We start from the raw sequence: 21,234 nt of genomic DNA on the forward strand, positions 1-21,234 counted from the left end.
CGGCTGGCTTATTGCCTTTGTGGCACGTAGTGCCTCGCATACCATCTGCCCCTCCCACCCCACAGACAAGATGGAAAAAGAACACCAAACAGCAGTTTAACCACTTTATTTATAAGAGAAATCTCATTTCCATCTGTGCCAATCACACGGGAGGAAAAGAGAACAGTGCTTCCGCAAATATAAATACAGTCCATAACGTCCAATCAGCAACGAGAAGGGAAGGGGGTCTGACAGATCCAGCCACCAATAGCATGTGCTCCATCTACCGTATCTGAGGCACTTAACCAAACTATTACACATGCCCCTACAAACAAAAGAAATCTGCCCCAGAACTGCACTCAAGGCTCAGCCGCTCCAGCTGTACCGTTACCCTGCCCCAAATTCCAAGCCTGGAATTGGGCACAGCAGTCACAGTGCAGCTCATATCCACCCACAAATTCCAAGCACACGGGTCATCTCACCCCCAGAAAAACAATCTAGCACTGCACACAGCTCACACCCAACTACCCTAATGAGAAAAGGCAGTCCACTCACCACTCAGTACTACACTCACAAAGGAAAGGCTCCAGCTGCCCCACAATATGTCACCCACCCAAACCACCTTTTACCCGTTCAACTTACCCACAATTAAGGAGCAGCCCACTCAACACACTCCTCATACTTCCAGCCACTGCAGTTTAGTTGCATGCTTCCGGCACAGAGCCCAGGCACACGTCGCATCATGGTGCCCCAGTTTTGCATTTGCATTACATTTCCAAATTGTGCTCTTGCAATCCTGACCGTATGAAGACTCACCAGATCAAACTGCATGCTCATGGCACTGGCTCAGGTGATTGTATGTGTGCTTGGGGCACCAAGTAAGAAGTAAAGGGAGCAGAAAGCAGGCAGTATGCTCATTGGAAATTCACACTTGCATAAATAACGAAGCAAAGCTGCCAAAACGACAGAGGGTAATGAAAACAAGTTTTCTAGTATTATAGTTTTCCACGTAAAGGATGTCTCATCTACAGATTTATAACTGCCCTCCCATTATTGCTTATTAACCCTTACACAACACATGACAGTGAAGGACAAACTACTAAGCAGAGCCCTGCTTCAGGCTGGAAGAAGGTTCCACAGTTCCAAAGGAGGGAAGGTGAAATAAGGCACAACTTACTAAAGGGTAGTGAGCGCAAGAAGTGGGTAAGCAGCATTCGCACAGTCGTGCATGCCAGGGTTGATGTGCTGGAAGTAGGCACTGTGGTAGCTACAAAGGGCACACAAGGATCTATTTCTGTTCATGCATAGGAAGGAAACCATTAAGGTGCAGAGTGAGGAGGCACGGGGGGTAGTGTGTGACAACCCTCTCCCAAAGTCTAGAGCAGAGGGGGAAAAAAAATAATATAATCGATGTAGAAGATGCCAGATCCCTGAGACATGTAACATGGCACACAGCTGGCAGTACTAAGACACCAACTTTTGCAGAGCTATAGCCATGGCAGCAATGTCTGAAAAACTGATAGAACAAGTTTATGGCTACCATTTATACACAGATGTAGCCACCTACACAAAGAGACACCCCACCCTCCCACAAAGAGCAGCAAAACTGACATTCCCACAGCATTCAGGCCCTCAGGTCTCCCTTTGTGTAGCGAGATGAGCTCAGAGAGATCAGTGTTTTGAGACATTGCCACACCGTAGTCCATGCACTGGCATTTGATGCCCACATCCAGGTGAGGCAACACCAGTCCCACCAAGTCATTTGGTACACTGGGCAAACTGGGACACCAGCAGCAGGTACACAAAAATGCAGGATGCTACAAGTGTTTATTAGACTGCTTATGAGAGTCCCAAGCTGTAGAGATTTCTCTGAGAGGGCTGAAGGAAGTGGTGCCACAGGGGATCCACAACTGGAGTGTAAGACTGCAGAATTCATGTCAAACCTAGGAGGGAAGAAACAAAAAAGATGAGAGGAGGCAAGGCAACGTTAAAGGAGAAGGAAAGGCTAAACGTTAGTGAGCTTTATCAGAAAGGTCTATATAAATACACCAGTAACCCCTCAGGGTAAGGCCACATTGGGCGTGTTGGGGAGATTTGGTTGCCTGGCAACTAATCGCCTCGTCTTTGCGGCGACCAATCTCCCCAAACGCCTTCCCTCACTCTGCCCCGGCTAAAATGAAAAAAAGCTAGCGCTAATCACACGCAACGATTCGTTTTCCAAAGTCGCCTGTTCGGCTCGTCTATGCGGCAACCAGTCGCCAGACGACCAAATCTCCCCAAAACGCCCAGAGTGGCTGTACCCTTAAAGTAAAGTAATGTTGCTCTGTCAAAAGAAACACATGTAACTGAATGTGTTGCAGTGGGACCTGGATTTTTACTATTGAGTGCTGTTCTTAGATCTACCAGGCAGATGTTTTTTGTTAGGGAGCTGTTATTACCTTTCCATTGTGTTGATAGGCTGCTGGAGCGGAAATGGAGAGGGTGATACCACTCCATCTTGCAGTACAGCAGTAAAGAGTGACTGAAGTTTATCAGAGCACAAGTCACATGACTGGGGAAACGGACAATATGTCTAGCCCCAAGTCAGAATTCAAACTTAAATATATATAAAAAAAAAAAATCTTGTTTGCTCTTTTGAGAAACGGATTTCAGCAGCACAATTAACTGATGCGTTTCCATGACAGGATCCCTTTAAAGGGGTTGTTCACCTTCAAACAACTAGTTTTCAGATAGATCACCAGAAATAACGACTTTTTCAAATTACTTTCTACATTTTATTTTTCTAATATTTAAGTGTAAAGCCTTTTTTCACCTTCTAAAGCAGTTCTGGGGAGGGGGTCGATGACCCTGTACACAGTTCTAAATTGATACATTTCTTATCTTTGTCCCTGCTGAGCAGAATCCCTGGGTTTCATTATAGGCAGCTGTTTGAATTTATACAATAAAATTGCTAATACTCCAGAGATGCTTCTCAGAAATGTATCAACCAAATGTTGCAAAATTTTAACAGTTCAGAACCTGTACCTGAATTATTGAGTGGCCAGACTGAAACACCAGAAACATTCAACTTTAAAACTTAAATTTTGGAAAAACAGTAAAAAAAAAAAAAAAAATACATAATGGAAAGTAATTGAAAAATGTCTATTTCTGGGGAACAATCTGAAAACAACTCAACTGAAAATTAGAAGGTGAACAACCCCTTTAAGTATGCACCAGGCTAACCAGAGCGGCATCATGACTACTGTGCCCAATTGGGCTTACACAGACAGGCATTGGAATGAGTATGCGGCCCTTCTGCCATGCACATACAGTCATATGAAAAAGTTTGGGAACCCCTCTTAATTCTTTGGAGTTTTGTTTATCATTGGCTGATCTTTCAAAGTAGCAACTTCCTTTTAATATTTAACATGCCTTATGGAAACCGTAGTATTTCAGCAGTGACAGTTTATTGGATTAATAAAAAATATGCATCATAAAATTAGACAGGTGCATAAATTTGGGCACCTCAACAGAGATACTACATCAATACTTAGTTGAGCCTCTTTTGCAAATGTTACAGCCTCTAGATGCCTCCTATAGCCTTTGATGATTCTGGATTCTGGATGGAGGTATTTTTGACCATTCGTCCATACAAAATCTCTCCAGTTCAGTAGGTAGCAAGTGTTTTTCTAGGAATGGTGTTCTTCCGCCATGCAAAGCGCTTTTTGTGGTGACAAAATTTATTTGTCGTCTTTTTGCACTCTGTTCCAAAATGACTGTGGCTTGTCTAAATGAGTTTTTGCATACAACAAGCGACTGTTTGTGGCGTGAGTGCAGAAAGGGCTTCTTTCTCATCACCCTGCCATACAGATGTTTGTGCAAATTGCGCTGAATTGTAGAACGATGTACAGATACACTATCTGCAGTAAGATGTTCTTGCAGGTCTTTGGAGGTGATCTTTGGGTTGTCTGTAACCATTCTCACAATCCTCCGCATATGCTGCTCCTGTATTTTTCTTGGTCTGCCAGACCTGGGTTTTACAGCAACTGTGCCTGTGGCCTTACATTTCTTGATTACATTCCTTACAGTTGAAATGGACAGTTTAAACCTCTGATATAGCTTTTTGTAGCCTAAACCATGATACTGGAACAATTTACCAATTTTGCCATTTGCAAAATACCACTTGTCTTTTTTTGTTGAAAGTGTGAGTAAATAATTATGCAGGCTGAGAGGGGTTGGCAAACTTTTTCATATGACTGTATAGGATATGCCCTAGGAACCTGTGACTTTAAATAAGGTACAGTACCAATATGGTTATATAACATACATAAAAGGCGCTAAATGAGTTATTTTCTTCAGTGTATACAATAGAGGAGCAAGAGTTCCAAGACCCACCTGATTGGCGCAGCGAAGTCTAGTCAGTGGCTGGAAGGCAAAAGAGCCAATTCTGTCCATTCAATCAGAGTTGGCACCTTGAAGCAGCCACATCTCACTAGAGCAGGACACACTGCTGCAAAGGCCCTGTCTGGGAACTGCACAAACCCCCTCTCCCACAAATACATGCCCCCAGTACGACAAGCTGTTCCCTAATGCCTAGCTGACCCATTTCCCAGATGGCACGTGCAGCACGGCACAGGCAGTGTATGATGTGGGCCAGGCTGTGCAAGGACAGTAGCAGCGAAGGTGGGGGCAGAGGAGAGGAATGTGCAGAGATGGCAGCAGCTGGGAGGTATTAGTCTCTCACCATCATCTCCACCCTCCAAGGCCCCAGGCACAGGCAGTTATGTAAGCTGCATTAGCAAGGCATGAATGGAGAGCACAGCACACTACTGGTTCCCATGTGCTCAGACTATGAATCCCCCCTTAAAAGCAGGAATGCAGTGTTTATCCCCTCCACCCCCAGGCTCAGATAGGCCAGTCCTGTGGGCTACACCCCCAAACACACTACAGGTACAAAAAAGTGAACAGTTGCTTCTTTGTGGGTCCCCAGCAGCATATTTAGGTTTCAGGAATGGACTAATCAGTTATATGACAGATACATGTCCCACTACTATGTGAAATTGGCTCCAAGCTGGCTGTACTCAGACTTCTACTAAGAATGGGTAACATGTGCCCTGGATTAATATATAACAGGGCATAGGTAGGTTCCAATGTGCTATTTATAATTGTGCACTTCAGTGGTACGGTTGAGTAAGAGGAAAGTGCAAACACATACTCCGGGTCTAGACTGGGGTTCAAAACAGGCCCTGATATTTCAAGTACACAGAGGTCCAATAACCCCCCCCCCCCCCACTCCGCACCAGAATCAACATATTGCCAGTCTGGGCCTGACATACACCGTCCTTGAATGGTTTATGCAGATGAACACAAGGACTTGCTCACCTTTAGCAAGAATACACCTGGACTAGTTGATATTTAAACTGCTATGTTGTTGCTAGGACTTCTTTATCCTAGCATCCGAGTGAACCAAACTGCACCCACAATCTATACTTGCCACATTCCATTTTAGCAATCTGGTTGAATAAATTCCCAAAATATATGCTCTGAACTAACTGGCCACAGGTACAGATGAGTGTCATACCAGCTTAATTGACCAATATTCTTAAACTAAACCGCACTACATTAAACAACACTAGGAAAGTGTACCCCCTCAGACAGCAAACACACTTACCTGTATCACAGCTTCAAGCAGCGCATGTAACTTGGTCCATTCGAGTCTCCAGCTCAAACGCATCGGGTCGATCCTGTGGATTCGCAGCCAGCATGTCTTTCAGCAGTTGCCGGATGCCTTCAGACATGGAAGTCCTACGTTTCTGTGGGATGTGAAGTTCCATCTTTGGGTTCTCTAGCAGTGCCTCCCCCACGGGGACAATCTCAGTGCCCTGCTTTATGTAGGTCCCGAGCAGCTCCCTCTTGGTCTCTGCATCCACAAATGTAATTCGTTCGATCATGGCCCAGATTATTATGCCCAGGGCAAATATGTCAGCCTTGGCAGTGTAGTGACCCTCCCACACCTCTGGAGCCATATAGAAGTCTGAGCCACACGCTGATGACAGCCAGTATTTATTCACATTCACAGTCCTGTTTTCATTGGTGCCAACACCGGTGGTCTCCTTCCCGCGGGGTGTTAGGCCAGCGCACACTTTACTAAGGCCAAAGTCAGCCACTTTGAGCACAGGGACCCCTGAGCGCTCGGTAATGAGTATATTGTCCGGTTTCAGATCACGGTGAACAATCTGGTTCTTGTGCAGGAATGCTATAGCACTGGTCAGCTGCAGCATAAAGCTCTTGTTTATAGCAGGGTCTGGTCGTCTGGACAGGACATACTGATTAAGATCACCGCCCTCGCAGAACTCCATTACGAACCATAGGTAACAAGCTTCTTCAGAATATCCCAAAATTCGCTCACCTGTAAAGGAAACAAGCAGGTTACATAAACATGCCAGGGTAGCACTTGTGGCAATTCAATAGTACAACACTGAAACAACAACAACGATTTAGGATGAAGGCCAACCCTGTAACAGGAGGACCAGCAAGGCCATTCCCTGGGAATTAGAAAGACATGGTGTTACTACAGGAGGAGAAGGTACCTCTGTTAATTCCACCTCCCCTGGGCCCTGGTCATAATCAATCCCCAACAGTACAGCCCAACCCCTTATTATAAACGGTTGCTGACTGGCAGTGCCAAGGCATCAGAGAAGAAGTGCTTGCCACACAAGACCATATGCTCGACAACTTATGATGAACAGAGAAGAGCCACACAGGAATAAAAAGGTAGCCAGGTTTTACCTTGTGGAGCAAGAACAGCAAAGGGCTATCCAGACAAAGCATGTAACTGGTCATGAACCTGTACTTTTATACCCACTCACCAGTCATGGATTGCTTATAGCCCATGTCATTGTAGCTAATGGGAAGGATAACCAGAAAGATTTTAAGTGGTGTAGTCCAGCTAGTACCCCCAAACTGACCCTTTAGTACGCAACTGCCTGCCACCATAATGTTATGGTAAGTGGGCAAGCTCCAGAAACCATGTTACGGGGGAGACTGGGACCTAGTGCCAGGCACAGTAACGTAACTAAGAATGAAGTGTGAGCCTTGAGAGTTCCAAAATAAAGAAGTCTAAGCGGCTAGATCTGTTTTCAGTTTGGACAAAGTAATTTGAGGCAGTGAGACAATTTGATAGGAAATCTGAGTAGGAGTGATCAAATTGCATAACTGCCTTATTGTCCGTCAATAAGTCTCTCGTGCAAGTACAGGGTTTGACAACACCCCCCCAACAATGCTTTTCCCAGGTACAACCAACTGGAGGAGTGTTAATATGATGGATGGGGCACATGTTAGAGCATGTGCGGGAGGCAAGAGATCAGGAAGATTAGCATCATCCAATCACTGCACATAAACAAGACTGGCCCAGAGAATCTACTTCATCTGGGTAAGCTCAAGCTGGCCAGCTGTAAGGTCTCTATACACAGATGTGCCCCCCTCCCTGATGTCCAATACAGAAGACTATCCAGCAGTGCACACAGCTGCCAGGCTCACCCCAAACCACATGTGTCCTGCCATACAAAGCAGGCATCAACACTTTAGTTACCAATACCAGAGATACTTACTTTTGAGGAGTCTCCCAAAACACAAGTCAAGCTACTTGGTAGTTATTGTCATCCCAATTTAACTAGTTACCCTTTAGTCAATAACTGGGGTACTTATTGCCTGGGCCCCGGTAGCTTCTTGGTGCCAGTCACCCCCCCCCCCAGGGACACGTACTGTTCAGTGCCCACCTGGGTGCACGTAGAACTATAACCACCTGTCAGCATCCAGTATTCCACAGACCCCTCCTATAGTTATCCCCACATGGGACATTGGATCAGCTCAATTATACCCTCCCCCAGAGACAGGTACAGATGTGATCCCTAGTAGTTACCAGATCCCTAGTAGTTACCAGAATGACAATATGGAGGTTCTGGCAAATGCCCCAGAGTCAAAATCCAGTGGGAAGCTGACTGGGCCTTTGTGTACTTGGAATGTCAGGGCCTAGCTTGACTCCCAGTCCAGACCTGGTTAGTAGCCCATTAGGCCACAGATTGAGCCCAACCCCTTGTTGTTAAATCCTTATGGGGCAGGGGTTTCTCCCCCAGGTGCAGATACATTTACCCCCTTTTGTAACAACTTTCCCTGTGACGTACGACCCAGTGCAGTTGCCCAGGAGCCACAAACTCACCCTTGAGAGAAGTCTCAACCAGTCGCAGATAGAGTCGCGACTCCTTGTTGCCGTGCGACATCTTCTGGGCCAGGCCGTTACGTTGTAGGACGCATTCCTCGAATCGCACGACGTTGGGGTGGCGACGGCGGAGACTGGTGAGGGCCCAGAACTCTGAGAGGGCCAGTTCCACATTCTCTGGGGCATCACATCGAATCCGTTTTACCGCCACCCGTGCTCCGCTCCTCCGGGCCAGGGCCTCGTACACCACCCCGTAACTGCCGCGGCCGATCTCTGCCAAGAGACTGTATCGGGGTCCGAGACACCGACGTTTCCTGTCAGGGCTGCGCTCCATGGCGGTTCCCTCATCCCAACGCCCAGAGCCGCGCTCCCAGCCGGCTCCTCACAAACTGACGATTGGGGCCTGGGGGGGGGGCGGGAAGAGAACAAGCTGGAAACTACCACCAGACGGGGGAGGCGGAGAAACAGCACAGTACTAAATGAGGCTGGGGGCTGGAGCAGTTAACGAGCTAAACGGAGGCGACTTGATTTATTTTTTAGGCTAAGTAAAGGCCTCGGCGGAATCTGAAAACGAGCATATGCGGACAGCGCCAGACATATGGGCAATTTGAATGTGTTTCCCCCTCCAAACTTGGTACGTTCCAGAGCGCCCATGTTGTAAACACCAAAAACTGGTAGAGACCAAATACCCTTCCGGGGGGAGATAGCAGTCACATGTGGAGCCAAGGGAGCACCTTGGAGGTTCGGATATCTATCGCTGTATAGTTGAAGGTGATACAAGTTCATATGCTCGGGGAGAAACTGGCTCGCTCGCTCGCCCGCCCGCCACGTTTTCTCTTAATATCCTGAACCCTCCTGCCTTGGTACAATCCAAGTAACGTTCTGCTCGTACGGGAGGGGGTGTGTCCCATGGGGTGTAGCGGCGAGGACCTGACGTCATGGTCATGTGATCCTACCATCCTCGGAGGGGCAGAAATGGCATCTGCAGTATTGAAGTTCCTCAAGTGAGTGTGTGTGAACCTCTGCTGTTTGTCAGTTCTACACTGGAAACTGTTATCGGCTATAGTCCATTGTCAAGTCGTACGAATACCACAGACCATGGCTTTCTTCTCAATGTGAAATACATGTTTATAGCTATTTCCTGCTCATTTTAGGTTCGCCACCAAAGCTGGCCTGGCTGGGGGAGCTGTGTATGTGGCGTATGATCAGGGGCTGCTGGGAAGTGGCACTCGAGGAGAGGAGGTGCTGCAGAAGAGCACGGCGGCCATACCACCTGCCATTCAGGAATGGGCTCATTACTTTGGTTGGCAGGTACACCTATGAAAGACTTGTGTATAGTCACACACTACAAACCTCCCAACTGTCCCCCTTTTTAGAGGGACAGTCCCTCTTTTGACAGCTCAACCTGCAGTCCCTTATTTGTACTGGAAAGTCCTGTTGTTCTCTGCACTGAACAGCCAGGAAAAGAAACAACGTTTCTAACTTAATTGGCTTTTGGCAGAGAGTGCAGAACAGCCGCAGCTGCAGATAAGATACTTTTGTAACAATTTTGAGATAAGCAAATAAGTAATTGTACCGATATTAGATAACAGGAACAACAGAAATATGTTCAAATTTTTATAAATACAAAAAAGGAACGGGTTGTGGTTAGGGATGCAGGATTCGGTTCAGGATTCGGTTCAGGATTTGGCCTTTTTCAGCAGGATTCAGATTCAGACGAATCCGTCTGCCCGGCGAACTGAATCTGAATCCTAATTTGCATATGCAAATTAGGGGCGGGGAGGGAAATTGTGTGACTTTTTGTCAGAAAACAAGGAAGTAAAAAATGGTTTCCCCTTCCCGCCCCTAATTTGCATATGCAAATTAGGGTTTGGTTCGGTATTCGAACTAATCTTTTGCGAAGGATTCCGTGGTTCGGCTGAATTCCAAAAAAGTGGATTTGGTGCATCCCTAGTTGTGGGTGCACACTAGTGATTTGCGAGCTCTTCTCCTGCTCTCCGCGCCCGCCACCTTCAAATGCCGGCTTTTATAGTCTCGCGTCTATTCGCCCCGCACATTTTGTGACATCATTGTGACGTCATCGTCGGGGCGGTGCGGGTCTATAATAGGATCCCAGAAGCGCGGGCTGGAGCAGGGCGGGTTAGGGTCGGGTGCGGGTCAGGAAAACCCTGACCCGCACATCACTAGTGCACACCTAAGGCTAAATTTTAATACATTTAGATACAGTGGAAGTGCTACTGATCCGACCAGTCAATCAATGCCCATTCCCTGATGCCCTGTCTAAGTAATTCAATAAATATGCAAGTGCGTGTATTTTAAAAACAGGGATTTTTAGTTACAAAGTTATGATCATAAAATTGATAAGCCGCCATACCACGTCAAGGAAAACCCCACACGGTGGTCCCTAACGTGTTTACCTGTGGTCATAGTATAAAAGGTCTTTTACCTCTCTGATTAATACAATTACTTGGAGTAAATATCTCCTGTGACTTGGTTTCAACATGTTGGCTAAATCCTCCCCCGCCACCTGCTTATGCGGCTTTTAAGAGGGAGAGACTGCCCAAACCAACGCCATTTTGGAAAAAAATGTGATAATGGAAAGAAATTAAAGGCAAAGTGAATTGATGTGATTAGTTGTGCACCCACAACCCCCCTTTTTTCAAACTGTTATAACCTGCAAAAGTTTGTAAAATGAACATGGTAATTAGGGGGTGTGGTCACAAAAATGGGCATGGTCAAAAAAATTTGCCACACTACGCGCAGCAACTTTTTTAACCCTCTTTTTATTTCCAACATGTTGGGAGGTATGCACACACACATATATACACATACCTATATCTATGTAAACACTTTTTAAAAACCAACTTAAAACCTGATAAAATAAAATGCCTATTTTGCCAACCTTGCCGTAGTTGCCACTTTTGGCAGCGTCTACTGTGGAACCTTGAGGCAATTTTCTCTCTACACCAGCAGCCCCACGCCCCCTGTCTGCTTCAGGGGCAACAGACCCAGGCTGTACAATGGGTTTGTAAACCCCTGGGAATACAGATGAAATTTGGAGTGAACCCCCATATATATTCTCACTGAAGCCTAGTGAGAAATGCTGGAATTTATATTCTAAACTTAACTGTACCAGCTAGGGTTGCCACTAGTGATGTGCGGGCCAACCCGGGACCCGAGGGTCTGGCGGGTTCGGGCTGACCCCTGGACAAAAGGGGTGGGTGCGGGTTGAGCTCTTCTCCTGCTCTCTCCGCCCGCGACCTCGTACTGCCGGCTTGTGGTGCCGGAATTTATAGACTTCCGCCTGCCCCGCCCCTTTTGTGACGTCACTGCAGGGATATAAATAAAGGGGAGCAGCGAGCCCGGGTAGGGAGCGGGCGGGTTAGGGTCGGGTGCGGGTCGAGAAATTCTCGACCCGCACATCACTAGTTGCCACCTTTTTTCCAATTGTTTCCCACACCAGAGATGCAGGCTAATAAAGCTCACACTTCTGTAGTCGGGAAACAGTATTTTTTTTCCATCTCTGTGACTGATACAGCTGATGCAGACAGCCATGTTAAGTGGCACGCATGTGCACAATGAGCTCAGTAGAAAAGGCAATGAAACTATTCTCATATCTACAACATGACTGCCCACACCAAAAGCTCCCTCCCGATGCAGGTGACCTAGTGCTGAAAGGTGGCTCTAGTAGTCAGAAACTGTTTTTGGGTGATAGGTACTCCTTAAGATTAATCAACATTACATTTACAATCAACATAAAAATTAACAAACTAAACTCCAAAATTAAACATGCTAAATACATAAGTATGCAAGTAACTCTAACACTGTAATTTTTGATCTACAATCATATGTTTACCAAGTCATATGGATAACACAGTGTAAATCTGACTGTATATTGTTTTGTATTTTATCAAAATGACATAACACACTTTTCAGATTCCATTTTGAATTTAAAGGAGCAGTATACACATCAACCTATGTTTAAAGTGAAAACAATAAAAAGAGTTGAAAATGTATCCATATCTTTGTGTAAACAAACCTGTTTCCTTCCCCATCCATAATACTGTTTGCCCTGCTTACTGAAAGAAATAATAAAAAACATAAATTTTCCTTAAAGGGTATGTAAAGGCAAAAAAAAAAAAAAATCCCATTTTTATTTTCTAATGAAAAAGAAATCTATCTCCAATATACTTTAATTAAGAAATGTCTACTGTTTTTATAATAAACCTGACTGTATGCAGTGAGTTTCCTGCTTTGTTTTACTTGCTCTGACAGTTGCAGATAGAAAACAGTCCCAGACCGTCCCTAACTTCTCTGTAGGGAAATGATCATACTTTCAAACAGCAAGGGGGATCCCCCCACCTTACTTCCCAGAACTTGAGCAGCTTTGTTTGTTTCCCTATAAAGCAGCTGGCAACTTTGTAGATATTTGTATCTGCAGGCCCAGTGCATTCTACATATTCTGGTTATTAATCAGTCTTGCTGTCAGGGCCGATCCTGTGCATGTTTTTGTTTTGCCGCCCCCCTCTCCCCACGGCACTCACTTTTCCAGACTGGGACGGGGTAGGGGGGGTCCAAGTCGCTAGTGCAGAGCGCTTGCCTCAACTCGCCTCATTGGCGGAGCGCCCCTGCTTGCTGTATCTGCTACTATGGCAGAAATTATTTGACTTGTGCTGTTTTGATAATTAAGGACGATTCCTAAGCTTAACCTCACAGACCACACTGAGCATGTGCATAGTCTTGGTCTTGCAAAGATTGCTACAAAGTTACAAGGTGACAGCCCCCTGTGGCCAACTTTAGGCTTCTGGTGCAATAAGTTCATGTTTTATATTTAGTATACAAAATACAGCATTTCTAGCCTTATTCTATTTTAACTTCTTTAACTGCAGCAATAGGTAAAAACTATTTATATACAAGCCCTATTAATTAAAGTTGTTAAAAACATGGAGAGACACTGCCACTTTAAGCACACAAAACCAATAAAGACACAGTTATTTTAAAGCTAGTTCTTTATTGCACACTTTTAATGCCAGCATATTCTAAAGCTCTTTACTGTGACTGAATTATATAAAGAAGTCATTTACTAGGGCTTACACTAAGGGGATGCATTGACTAAGGCAAAGTGCTTGCTTATGCACAGTGGGCCAATAACAGTTATTCTATGACATATATCATACATATATAAATATGCATTATTCCAAGTTTAGCATTGCCCTAAGGACCAACCAGCTTCCTTGAAGAGGCTCACTTTCCTACGAACAGTAGGGCTTCTAGTAGAGGTGTGCACTCTGATGCCTCATACACACCCATGTTCCCTCGTTGCCCCATTTCTCATTAGATCATGTCTGATTTTGTTCAGGTGGCATACACACAGATTCTGAGAGTGATGAATGTTTGGAGAAACCATTTTTAATTTGCTACTCAATGTCTGTGTGTGTTACCCAGGAGCAAAGGCTTAAATAGTGTTTGTATGATGTCTCAAGTATAGTTGCAGTATGGTAAATGCCATGAAGGTGTTAAAGTGGACCTGTCACCCAGACATTAAAAACTGTATAATAAAAGTCCTTTTCAAATTAAGCATGAAATCCAATTTCTGTTTTTTATTAAAGCATTCATAGCTGTTGTAAGCTCATTTAAAAATCTCAGCTGTCAATCAAATATTGTCTGCCCCTCCTCTATGCCTTGGAGGCATAGAGGCGGGGCAGACAATTACTTTCACTTTCCATTCAGCACTTCCTAGATATCAATGCTCTCCACACATTCCCCCGTTCTCTTTACCATTTAATTGCATACCTCCCAACTGTCCCGTTTTGAGAGGAACAGTCCCGATTTTGACAGCTCAACCCGCAGTCCTGCTTTTGTACTGGAAAGTCCCAATTTCTCTGCACTGAACAGCCAAAAAAGATACAATGTTTCTAACTTAATTGGCTCTTGGCAGAGAATCCAGAGATACTTAAGATACATTTGTTACAGTTTTGTCCCTTGGGAGAAGTTTAGACTCACAGCTTCAAGGGCAATTTACCCTCAATAGTAAAACTGTAATAAAACATAAAAACTATAGGAAATGTGTTCAAACTTTAATAACCTGGCAAATTTAGTAAAATGGGCATGGTAATTAGGGGTGTGGCTGCAAAGGGGCGTGGTCAAATTTTTCTGTCCCTCTTTCCATTTCCAGAATGTTGGGAGGTATGTAATTGTGTAGCCAGGGTATGGGGATGGACATCAGGTCCCCCATTCTGAAATGATGCAAGGTTTGCCTTAATAACAGTGTCCACAAAATGGCTCCTGCCTGCTTGCTATAATTATTAATTCCCAGACTGAAGGAAACACGATTCAACTATTTTATACTGCGCAATTAAAGTTCATTTTGCTTGACTAATGTGATAAAATAGGATTTTGAATATTTTTTTTTGTGGTGACAAGTCCCCTTTAAGGGAAGGCATAAATATGGAGGTTGTGAGGAGTCATTTGCATACATGCAAGCATTATTTGGCAGACGGAGGCTAGAGACAGAATAGTGGGTGAGGACTAAAATTTTACATTTTATCCCAGTAGAGGAAACTACAGCGACAGTGGGTGCAACTTTGCACAAGTGAAGTTTCGAGTTGCAACCACTAGTAGTTAGAAAATAAAAAGCTACCTTTGTTTGTAAATCAGCCTTGAATCTTTAATAAAAATAGAGGTAACATGTTATGGTATACTCAAAAAAAAAATGGAATGTTGTTATAACCTCTTACATTATGATGAACAGGGTTTTAAGGTGTATTTAAACTTAAGGTAATCTTTTTCAGATCCCGTCTGCACCAAAATTAGACTTCTCCATCTGCAAGTCCTGGAATTGGGGTAAGAATGGCATACGATGTTGCAAACTAAATAGTATGCGCCTTGTGAATTAAGATGGGGCACAGTCTTCATGCATGGAATTTCTTTAAAACAGGCACTCAAAAAAGGCAGACTTCCACCAGGCAAAGGTTTTCAAGGTGAAAAGTAATTTAATGGATCCATAGCCTTACACGTTTCATGTTAACAAACACTTAATCATAGGCACAACAGTCTTCATGCATGTTGTATTCATTATGTTTGCTTTCCGAAATCTGATCTGGATCCAATAATTCCAAAATACTGGATTCCAAGATTTTAGCTGAATCACTGCAGTTGTATTGAGGGAGGCAATATGTGTTTGAATAGAAATTAATCCTCAGTCTAGCATTTGTGTGCATTTGCTTTATGGATATTTATTTATTACATATATTATCATTGAGACATCCATATGTATAAATATTTATTAAAAAAAACACAAACAGACTCTAAACTTAAAATGTTTTTTATTAAAGTATATAAATTAAACATAAACGTTGCTTTGTTAACACAGAGACTGGTCCAGTTGCTGTTCTGTAGGCAGGAATTTTTTTAGTTTAGATGGGCAGTGCAAGATGTATCCTGCTCATAAATTCATTCTGAAACTCAAAATAAATGTTTCTCTCAGCAACAATATATTTGTCAGACTTTGTTTATCCGTGCTTTTGCACTCAAGGGATCAGTAAAACGAATGGAAATGTACTATGGTTGACTCATCTACAACTACGTTTATGGTCAGCTGCTGGGGAACAGCTTCACTCCCTTGAAAGGCCAACTCTCCGGTCCTCAGGCTGCTTTCACTCTGTCATAGTACAAGCTGAAGGGCATAGTCATTTTATTGTCAATTATTTGAGTGCCTTTGCAGACTGACTACAAATTTCTAAAGGTGGCCATAGACGCAAAGATCCTATCATACAAATCAAGGATTCGTGCGATTTTCGGACCGTGTTTGATCGGACAGGTTTGATTTTGTCCCGACCAATCCCGCCACAGCCCATTGCGCTCTCATCGTCATCTGATCGTTCGGCCATAGGGCCAAATGTTCAGATTACCCCCGATATAGCCATGCCCGTTAGTGGCATATCGGGGAAAGATCGGCTTGATTGGCGATGTCGCCAAACGAGCGGATCTCTTCGTCTCTGGCCACCTTTAGTTGTTATTGGAGTGTGGGAGGAACCTGTGTACCCAGAAGAAACTTGCCCAGGCATGGGAGAACCTATAAACTATAAACATGCAGATAATTCTGTTGTTGAAATCTACTCCAAACCCAAATGCTGCACTTCAGGAATGTTAAGCTCTGCTCCACCATGAACCATGGAAACTTTTAAATGAGCAAGATGCCCATTCGTTCAACTTATTTGTAAGCTTTTCTGCAACTTGAATGGCACATGCTTACTAGCTTGTGTCCAAAGCTTTTATTGATTAGCTAACCGTGGAGCGTTCACAATGCAGGGATTGCATATTTAAAGAAATCAGGTTTGTCACATGGTTCTGGTAAATTGCCTTCTAGAAAATAAAATACATGTAAAAACAGATTTAAAGAAGAAAAGTCTATATCAAATATAAAATTTGGCAACTCCTTATGACTGTAATGGCAGAAAACTGCACCAGCCCAGGGTTGGACTTCGCAATTAGCACAGAGCGATCCTCTACTTTAATTTTTCTTTATTTAATGCTCAGGGTAGACACATGCGCAGCATTTACATAAAATACCAACCCTGTACTTTTGAGATATATTTATATTGTAGAGTGTAGTCATACATAAAAAAAGATCCATACAACGCCGTTTCTTAACCAGAACATTGTAGAATGTCGGCTGTCAATCTTCAGCTTGTCCTTGACTATATACCACTGATGCTTACAACTCCATATGGTACTCTTCGGTACTCTGCAGTACTCTTCCACTCACTGTTTGTCTTTTTTCCCCCCTTAAATCTCACTTTTTAGTGGTACTGATGGTATATTGTTGATATCTGACATTTCTCCAGCTGTTACATTGTCTTCTTTACTCTGTTCCAGGTGTTCAAAAGTCTGTGTCTGCTCTCTCATCTGCCCCAAGCAAGACTTGTGAATATACAGCTGACGGATGGAAATATATAAAAGGGCTGGTGAAATGAATTGTTCATAGAAAAAAAAACAATAAAATCCTCTATTTATATACCATTTGTCCCCCTGTAACATTTAACTATAGCCATAGTATATTAACCACCTTCGTTTGAAAACAAAAAACACTTGGGTTATTTATCAAAGGTCAAATTTTAGATTAATGTGAATTTTTTTAAACTCTAATAAATTCGAATGGTATGTTATTTATGAAAAAATTCAATTCAAACGTCGAATAGTCCCGACCCAAAAACTTTAATTCAATTCGAATCAAGTTTTCCTCTGAAAAAAAACCTCTCAAATAGTTCAAGGGACCTCTGACATTAACTTCTAGGCAGGTTTTAGGTGGACAATAGTCCAATTAGAACTGTTTCTAAATCTCACATTCAATTTCGAATTGGTGGTTTTAAATCCTAATTTGTGAGTTTTGACCAAAATAAATTAAAATTTGAATTTACCATTCGAGCCTTAGTAAATCTGCCCCTTGATGTTAAAGATTTAACCTAGGAAAAAGTTAGACTAAGAGCAATGATTGTGCTTAATGTGTATCTTTCTTCTATTTTTATTTTCACATCCACAATGACAGCACTCGTAGGACTTGCTTAAAAAACTGAAAAAAAAAATTCTTGTGCGAAATCTATTTTATTTGCACAATTCAATGTTTTTTCCTTACAGCTGCAAAGTTAGTTCTGCCCTTTCCACTTTAGAAGAGAACTAGACCGTTCCTTTACAAAAGTTATACATTTGAGAGTTAAAAATGTATTAAAGACTAATTAAAGCTGTAATTTTACAAAGGCAAAGTGTAAAAAAGAATTGCTTAAGATACTTTATTTGAAGGGATACAGAATTACAAGAAAGCAATTTCCAGATGAAATAACTCATGACTTGCTTTTTTCATGAAAGATAAATAGAAAAAGAGAAAGAACTAACCCTTGAAATTGCACCTCCCCATCATATGATCCGATCACTCAGTGAACAAGCTTAAAACGTAACTTTTATTTAATAAATTAAAATAAAAATAATGAGCCCAGGAAAACATTAAAATGAGGTGAGGAACAGGGAGACGAATGGACTAGAGATAGGTTGTCAGTAAACAAAGGCTGCAGAGTGGGTCACAGACCTGCCTATTCATTCTGCAGCCGGTTGCTAACGTTGCCAAGGAGTAGAGGTGAGTGACGGGTATCAAGGAACTTCAGGATGGGTCTCAGACCCGCCTAATCGGCTTGTCGCCGATACCCCTCCAAACCACAATTCAACAACCACCCCTTCACCCTCCACAGTCAAACCCTCCCAGTTTAGTGGAAAGAGACAGGTAAGTTGAGCGGCATATACATCTGACCACACATCAAGTCTGCCTGGCCTTTGACAAAGCCTACTTATTGCGGGCGAAATGTGCGTCAGGCGCAATTTAGATTGGTTAGACAGGGGGTTAGAGCAAGACTGATTATATAGGCTGTCTCTTCACAGCTGAACCTGAGGGAAGCTGTGTGGGTGAAGGGGTTGGTGATCGGCAGAGCCTTTTGGGGTAGAATTCTTTAATACCGCTCATTTGTTTTGAGCTTTCTATGTGAACCGCAATTCGGCCAGGCAGACTTGATGTGTGGTCAGATGTATATCCCGCTCAACTTCCGGTATGTTTTTCTTGTTTTCAGAATTTCAGCGGTTTATACCAAGCGACCACAGTCGGGTGATAATGAAGTGTGAAGAGGAAAGTCTTGTAATATTGCTATGCTTGGAACTGACCTGAAAAACATCAGGTGACTCTTCTCTGCTCGCTCACTTCCTTTTCTGAGCAGGGCAATGCCACAAGTTTCCTTTTCTTCTATCTAACAAACAGCAGGTGGCACTGTTTCAGCTTCACTGTATTAGTGCAAATACTGTGAATGGACCTGTCTGCTATTTGTTAAAGAGTTGGAACCAGAAAGCAGAGCATTTACAGATCAATGGCATTTACAGATAAATTTAAAGCCACTGGAAAAGTGAAATCGCAATCCATGTACTGGACTCCATTATTAAAAAAAGAAAGTTATATGTTGGTTTTTTTTTTTAGCAACACTTTTGAAATATACAATATACTTCGCTCATCATCATGATTTAGTTATTTAGCTTTTTATTCAGCAGCTCTCCAGTTTGCAATTTCAGCAACCCGGTTGCTAGGGTTCAAATTACCCTAGCAACCTTGCACTGATTCAAATAGGACCCTGGAATATGAATAGGAGAGGCCTGAATACAAAGAGGAGCAATAAAAATGAGTTTTAACAATACATGTGTAACCTTATGGAGCATTTCATTTTTAGATGGGGTCACTGAACCCAATTTGAAAGCTGGAAAGAGAATATTTCAAAAGCAGTGAAAAAAGAAATAATGACAACCAATTGGCTTAGAATTAGGCATAACATACTTAAAGGCGACCCACCCTTTTGCAGGGACACTGTACCCTTAGACATTGTTAGTATCTATAATAATCTGTTTGTCTGTTGTGAGCTCTGAGATGTAGGCATTTTCACCACAAACTAGAGGGCACCCCTACTCCATTATAATGCTGGTGTTTTTTACCAAATCTGGATCATACAAACCCTTGATCTTTTCATTTCCCAGGGTATTTGGGCCCCTTCTAAACAATAAATAGGGGAGGGGCTTATAATATTAATATTGGGCTCTGCTGAAACTGAATGTTTTCTTATGTAATCCCTCTCTTTATCCTTTGTGGTTACCTAATGGAAATACAGGTATAGGACCTGTTATCCAGAATGCTCGGGACCTGGGGTTTTATTGGCTAAGGGATCTTTCCATAATTTGGATCTTCATACCTTAAGTCTACTAGAAAATCATGTAAACATGAAATAAACCCAACAGGCTGGTTTTGCTTCCAATAAGGATTAATTATATTTTATGGTGGCCATACACAGGCAGATTAAAGCAGTGATGTTGGTCTTTTAGACCAATTTGGCAGCTTATCTGCCCGTGTATGGGGGCTTCTGACGGGTCTTCCTGATTGATAGCCGGCCACGATGTCGATTGGGAAGGTTTAATTTTTCAGGTGATCAACACGTCAGAGCCCTTTGCTCCTCGTTGTAATCCAATCGTTCAAAACAAACGAGAGGATCTTATAGTGTATGGCCAGCTTTAGTTGGGCTCAAGTACAAGCTACTGTTTTATTATTACAGAGAAAAAGGACATTTTTGAAATTATTTAGATAAAGTGGAGTCTATGGGAGATGGCGTTTCTGTCATTCAGAGCTTTTTGGATAATAGGGTTTCCAGATGCTGGATCACAAATGTAATACCTGTACTTACAGATAAATCATAATTTTCATGGGCTTTTACAGCATTTGTTACAGGTCTTCCTCCAGTATCACACCTGATTTGGAATTCAGTGTCCTTCTGCTTTTCCAAACCAGACCCACTAGGCTCCTTGCTCTTGGGGGATGAGACCCTGCGTTCAGGCTTGGTACCCTTATAATCAGATAATTGGAGACTTTCAACACAGAACCTGACTGATTTGTGAGTATTCAGCCAGGACCCCACCCAGTGCAGGATTCAATGCCCTGTAACTCCCCAATCAGTTCTTTTTTATGCCTCTGCCTCTATTGCAGGTATAGCAGAGATATCCAGTGTGCAGCCCTGTAGCTTTGTGCCTGGGGATGCTGGGAGTGGTAGTCAAACAACAGTTGGAGAGAAGCTGCCTGGAAAATATCCCCTATCAGATCCACTAAATCAGATATTTAGTGTAGGTAAAGCTTTAAGGGTAACTTCGCTATATATGATTTGTTTTGCCAGTGATGGGTATAGGGGCACGGTGTTTTGCCTGTGGTATATTTCGAGGGCACTGTGTGGGTGCTAGGATTAATTTTGTTTGTTTTTTTTCCATCCTGGGCTTTCTTACCCATGTCAAGCTTTAGGATGGGCCTTTCACCTTAATAGATAACATGAGCTTGTCCTGTGACTTTCGTGGTACAATCATGCTTGATGCCCAGAGCTCTGGGGGTGGCACAGAAAGAAGAAAGGTGAACATCACCCCTTCTATTATATTGCATAGAAAGATATTGACCCTGTGTCTATCAGCCCCATCACTTAATTATAACCAATGAAATTGCA

The 21,234-nt window shown here is 43.2% G+C and overlaps 3 protein-coding genes across 3 annotated transcripts in view; 1 reads left to right on the plus strand and 2 right to left on the minus strand.

Annotated features, from left to right (window-relative positions):
* The window catches only part of LOC108701997 (traf2 and NCK-interacting protein kinase), a 1,005,599-nt gene that overhangs the window by 430,324 nt on the left and 554,041 nt on the right, over window positions 1–21,234 (minus strand). The gene's annotated exons all lie outside the window — the stretch shown is intronic.
* XB956055.L (provisional ortholog of serine/threonine kinase 35 L homeolog) lies at window positions 92–8,548 on the minus strand. The gene is made up of 3 exons (NM_001112837.1): window positions 8,177–8,548; window positions 5,630–6,367; window positions 92–1,922 (listed from the first exon to the last, which is right to left on the minus strand). The coding sequence occupies exons 1-2, from the start codon at window positions 8,508–8,510 to the stop codon at window positions 5,643–5,645; spliced, it is 1,059 nt and encodes a 352-aa protein (NP_001106308.1). The 5' UTR covers window positions 8,511–8,548; the 3' UTR covers window positions 92–1,922; window positions 5,630–5,642.
* On the plus strand, window positions 9,044–17,192 carry LOC108700956 (MICOS complex subunit MIC13). The gene is made up of 4 exons (XM_018235028.2): window positions 9,044–9,180; window positions 9,331–9,487; window positions 14,968–15,019; window positions 17,054–17,192. The coding sequence occupies exons 1-4, from the start codon at window positions 9,086–9,088 to the stop codon at window positions 17,149–17,151; spliced, it is 402 nt and encodes a 133-aa protein (XP_018090517.1). The 5' UTR covers window positions 9,044–9,085; the 3' UTR covers window positions 17,152–17,192.

Source organism: Xenopus laevis, chromosome 9_10L, assembly GCF_017654675.1.
Source record: "Xenopus laevis strain J_2021 chromosome 9_10L, Xenopus_laevis_v10.1, whole genome shotgun sequence".
Lineage (NCBI taxonomy): Eukaryota > Metazoa > Chordata > Amphibia > Anura > Pipidae > Xenopus > Xenopus laevis.

Bases quoted from the DNA above. Each gene is read 5' to 3' on its own strand.
- LOC108700956 (XM_018235028.2), top strand. From the start codon at position 9,086: ATGGGGTGTAGCGGCGAGGACCTGACGTCATGGTCATGTGATCCTACC. The intron at 9,181-9,330 runs GTGAGTGTGTGT...TGCTCATTTTAG, and splicing joins GCAGTATTGAAGTTCCTCAA to GTTCGCCACCAAAGCTGGCC. The intron at 9,488-14,967 runs GTACACCTATGA...AATCTTTTTCAG, and splicing joins CTCATTACTTTGGTTGGCAG to ATCCCGTCTGCACCAAAATT.
- XB956055.L (NM_001112837.1), bottom strand. From the start codon at position 8,510: ATGGAGCGCAGCCCTGACAGGAAACGTCGGTGTCTCGGACCCCGATAC. The intron at 6,368-8,176 runs GTGAGTTTGTGG...TTTCCTTTACAG, and splicing joins GGTTGAGACTTCTCTCAAGG to GTGAGCGAATTTTGGGATAT.